Source organism: Limulus polyphemus, unplaced genomic scaffold (assembly GCF_000517525.1).
Source record: "Limulus polyphemus unplaced genomic scaffold, Limulus_polyphemus-2.1.2 Scaffold2917, whole genome shotgun sequence".
Lineage (NCBI taxonomy): Eukaryota > Metazoa > Arthropoda > Merostomata > Xiphosura > Limulidae > Limulus > Limulus polyphemus.
Genome location: NW_013668527.1, coordinates 117,882 through 123,364, shown reverse-complemented (window position 1 = coordinate 123,364; position 5,483 = coordinate 117,882). Strand labels below are relative to the sequence as shown.

At 34.6% G+C, this 5,483-nt stretch overlaps 1 protein-coding gene across 1 annotated transcript in view; it reads left to right on the top strand.

Annotated features, from left to right (window-relative positions):
* The window catches only part of LOC106468212 (cAMP-specific 3',5'-cyclic phosphodiesterase-like), a 23,351-nt gene extending 19,965 nt beyond the window's left edge, over positions 1-3,386 (top strand). The window contains exon 14 of the mRNA XM_013928626.2: positions 3,222-3,386. Coding sequence (XP_013784080.1) covers positions 3,222-3,386 — 165 coding nt within the window. The remainder of the gene's footprint in view (positions 1-3,221) is intronic.
* The last annotated feature ends 2,097 nt before the right edge of the window (positions 3,387-5,483 follow it).

Sequence of the window (5,483 nt, the reverse complement as noted above, 5' to 3'; positions counted from 1 at the left end):
AATCACTCCAGGGCTGGCATCGGACACTGCATTGGGAGAACCACGTTTTTTGTGTAAGTACACATTAAGCACTCCAGGGCTGGCACCGGAGACTGCATTGGGAGAACCACGTTTTTTGTGTAAGTACACATTAAGCACTCCAGGGCTGGCACCGGAGACTGCATTGGGAGAACCACGTTTTTTGTGTAAGTACACATTAAGCACTCCAGGGCTGGCACCAAAGACTACATAGGGAGAACCACGTTTTTTGTATAAGGACACATTAATCACTTCAGGGCTAGCACCAGAGACTGCGTGTGTATGTTGCTCATTGCGGAAAATTTTATGTTCAAACATACACTCACTGTATAAATACTTTAAACCTGACAGGTTTCCATACATATTATGCAATATATGTATATATAGCTTGCATGTCACATAAGACACGCCCCTTTTCTACTGAAAATTCGACGGATTTCTTGGAAAGAAACCCTGCAATGAGTTGATTTTTATTGATGGGCAAATATTCTCGGCATTACAGATGGAAAATACATTACAGACTAAAGTGGCTAAATGCGGAACCAGACGCAAAAACACACACACACTTTCTAACAGAAACACAGTTTTAACATACTCATTGGGAACTTTGCAATTTGTGTTATGAATTAAACGTTTCTTGAAGCTGGAATAAAAACACTTCTTGTGTGTACCACCCCTTCGTGGCGCCAGCTCTGAATCACTCTGGCGTGGTAAGTAATTAGTAAATCTGACGTAAGTGTTAACCTGTCCACTGATATATTTTCAAAAAATATGAAAAGTTATTTTTTTTATGTATCTTTACTCAGAACAGAAAGGTTCAGTTCATTATTTCTATATTTACTTTAAAACTCTACGAGATTCACTATTCATAGTTAATAGCTTCAAAATAGGTTCATTCCCAACGAATGGGTGAAACATTATCACCAAATTTTAAGTTTAATTTCAAATTTCGTTTTACGATTTAAAGTATACGTAATGATCGTCTGCACATCATACACGTAAGCACTTACCTGAGAACGTTGTTAGTCATTATGATATATGTGAATTGTTGGTGTCGCTTTCAATAATTATGATTGTATAAATTGTTGGTGTAACATTTGATTGAAACGTTTGGGATTTTACGAGTACAGTTGTAAAGTCTGTTTGTTTAACGAAAATATGCATTTGTAGAATTTAGAAATTTGCGTTGATCTGCAATAAATGAAAATACGTAGACGAAAAATCGCGGATCGACAACATCGTATTAAAACAAAAGTGGAAGAATTTATATGGTAATAATATAGCGTTACTAAAGTATATTTAATAATATATGTCGTCAAAAGATGGCGCCTTAAAACATTAATAAAATGTATCTTCAGAAAATGACGCTTTTCAAGCTTAAAATAATGATTACGCGTATCTTCTGAGGATGGCGCTGTTGAAGCCTACCTAGAGTGGTGATATGGATCGATAGGAAAAGTACTACCAAAGTTAATATATGACACATCTATAACATTTATTGTTAAAAGATGGCAATTTAAATCTTATAAAGTGGTACCATTGGTCATTAAAGGATACTGCTTTTAAAAGTTAGCAACTTGTAATAACTTCTTGTGGAAAGGTCGCGTTTTAATAAAGCTTATCTAAAAATCGAGTGGTAACATGTATCATCAAAAGATGGCGCTTATATATTGTAATGGTATTTTTGTGTTTAGAGAAAGTGAAACTATTTTAACAGAAATCGTTAGAGACTGCAAAATAAATGCTTAACTCTACAAAAAGTTATAAATACAGGATATTTTAGTTATGCAACAGCTATTGTACATTTGAATATTTGTGAAAAATAAAAATTTGTTTTTATATGACATGTATTTTGGAGTCGTATTTAAAAGTTTTAAATGCTATTACTGTCTTCATCTTTCTATATCTAAGTTATTAGGCTTGAACAACAATTTATGCTGAAAATAGAAGTGTAAAGTCTTTTACCAATAAAGTTAAAAAATGACCCCACAAAAAAAGCCAGAATTTTATGAAATTATAAAAAAAAACACAAAGGTTAGTCGTAATATCAATTTTATGTTCTCAGTTTTGCGCATTTTCTAAGAATTTAACTTCTTTGTGTTAACTATTTTTTATTTAAAAGTGAGATACTAAAATATATATATTTGCGTTGATTTGATTCGTTTCATAGAGAGGGCCCTCAGGGTGTTTTTAAAAAAAAGGCAGCCATGTAAAGTAGGTATTTGAATATCATTGTTGTATTTATGTAGGCTAAAATTAAAAGCATGTTAAAATATTATTTCGAATTGATATATTACAAATGTGGGTTCATACTGATATGTATTTGCGCAGCAATTGCAAGAAAAGAGTCGTGAAAGAAAGCTGGAAAAGTTTTTCCTTTACAGTTTTTCTTTGCTTTTGAAAGTTTTTTTTAACACTAACGTACATTTGAAAAATGTTAAAATAGCACGTTACCTAGATACCAACTTCGTTAGTGACAAAAAGTTAGTCCTAAGACTTAAAGCTCTAAAATGTCAATTGTGGAATGTAACCTATGCACTAGGCCTACTTATATTTTAACCTAAGTAGGGATAATTTGTATTACGTTACAGCCTGAAATTTCACGTGGTTGTTTTCGTCTGAAAATGTATTTCACAAATATTAGTAATAGCAAGACCAGTTTGTGCTGTACAATGAACATATGCCTCTAAAATATAGTGTGAAGGACGCTGCATCCTTATCCTATCTAAATACGATACAGATACAATTTCACAGAAAATTATAAAGTAAAAACAAAACAAAGGATAACAACGTAACAGCATAATATTACGTGAATAACCTGTTATACATGATATTTTATTTTGGGTAGAATCTAATATGGGTAATATTTTTTAGAATCCGTTGTGGGTATAATCCATTATGAATGATTTTTTTGCAATAGGTAGAGTTTGTTATATTAGGTGTATTTTTGAATTCATTATTGGCAATGCTGTGTATAAATTAATAGCCACATGATTTATTCATCTTTAGGCTCGTGCCTGCTAATCAGTTAGGGTTTTGTCTTGAGTAGTCTTGATTCTTTTAGTTTGTGTGTCTGCTTTGGATAAAGGGGAACAAATGTGATTTGATGTACCTATTTCTGCGGGGTTTTCATCAAGAATTGCAAATTATTTAATACTTTGATTATTTAACAATTGTCCAGTGTTATTTTGTTTTTCTTATAGCTGCTTTGGGAGACAAGATGCGAATTAACGCGTTACTGGTCACAAGCTGCAAGACATTCAGGTGGTCAGTTTGATTCTGTAGCTGAAATTCAGTCATCAGCAGTTAAAGTAGGAACTGTTCCAGAATTTAATAAAATGCTGTGGGTGGATTTCAGGAATAATTAGTGATACGAAGGTCTGAGTGGCAAGTAACAAATATATATATATATATATATAGGATTGCAAAATTCAGCAACCAAAAAACAAACACAAATATATAGCTGTTCTAACCCTATCAGACAAAGATGTCTCGTCTGTATTAGGCTGTTCTAACCCTACCAGACAAAGATGTCTCGTCTGTATTAGGCTTACGTATAAAGTATCTAACATTCAAATCTCTGCGCAGAGCTTGACCAATGGTTCATTGGCTGAGGTCATGAAATACGAGAAATTCGTTTGAATGTAGATGGGGTATTTTACTCTGAACTATAGGACTGTTGCCAGTTTAAACCGTACAAATGATTTATCAGATTAAAATAAACAATAAACCAGAAATGATCCGTTAATTACAGCTCCACCTGTAGAAATATAAATGAATGTTTTCGTCAAGTGCGATTGTTTAACCTGATATAAAACGCTCACTCACGAGAAAAAGAAGGCTGAGTCATTGCTTAGGTGGGTTTTCCAAACTTTCAACAGTCATCTAAACAGATTAAAAAGAGCTAAACTGGGCAGTGACTCATGGGAAGCAAGATGGACTTGAAGCGCTCTTTTACACATTTCTGATTTAAAATCCACAATGGGCGAATTCAGGGGAGTTTTAAACAAAGATTCCATAGAGGTCACCATATATGTATGTATACCACCAGCTTGCTGTAGAAACCACCATATATGTATACCACCAGCTTGCTGTAGAAACCACCATATACGTATACCACCAGCTTGCTGTAGAAACCACCATATATGTACGTATACCACCAGCTTGCTGTAGAAACCACTATATATGTATACCACCAGCTTGCTGTAGAAACCACTATATATGTATACCACCAGCTTGCTTAGAAAACACCATATATGTATGTATACCACCAGCTTGCTGTAGAAACCACCATATATGTATGTATACCACCAGCTTGCTGTAGAAACCACCATATATGTATGTATACCACCAGCTTGCTGTAGAAACCACCATATATGTACGTATACCACCAGCTTGCTGTAGAAACCACTATATATGTATGTATACCACCAGCTTGCTGTAGAAACCACCATATGTATAGATATACCACCAGATTATTATAGAAACCACAATATGCATACCACTAGCTTACCGTAGAAACCACCACACACACACATGTGTGGTGGTTTCGACAGTAAGCTGATGGCATATGTACATATGGTAGTTTCTACAGTAAGCTGGAGGTATACATACATACCACCAGATAGACCACATATGTATACCACCAGAATATACCCACATCACACTTCAAACTTACTTTTTCAGTATGTTTGACCTTTTGGCTGGCTTAGACTAGTTTTTCCACCCACTGCTTGAGGCCGATGTTCGCCATCTATTGTGTGTGTGTGTATGCCGAATTACCTAAGTGTTCTGATTGGATGACGTACATTCGGTAGCAGACTCGGCTGCAAATAATATAAAGTTAACTGCAAAACTTGATCGATTTGCCTCTGGTAGCTCTCAGAACAATTGAATAATAACAATAATAAAAACAGAACTCTGGCAAAAATTTAAGTTATACCTAGTAATTATATCATTCTACGTTTAAATTTAGATGAGCTATGTTCAGTATAAGACAATTGTTGTTGCAACAAACGGCTTATATAAATGTGTTCCGACCACTACTGTGTTATGTGTGTGTGTGTCCCAGTCGGCCTGGTGAGCTTTAATTTGTATTGAACGAAGAATGTTGTCGTCAGTTGATATGAGTAGTGTTAAAAACATAATAGGCCTAATGTAATGTCTTAAGAAACTATAATTAATTGCAGTACAAAAAGTTTGAAAACTTTTTTTTATTTCGATAAAAACCTTTCTTGACTTTATTTTTATTGGTAGACCAAAATGTTTGTACCTATACCCTCGTCTCCCAGTCGGTCAGCGAGAAGTTTACGGGCTTACAATGCTAAAATCCGGGTTCTTCGCCTAAAAGTTCTACAGGATTCACGTACTATACTGAAGCACACCTGCGATAAGCCTAACATAACAAATAACGAAAAGCAGTCCTTTACTTAGTAAGTTCCTCTTCTACCTACGGAACTTTCTCG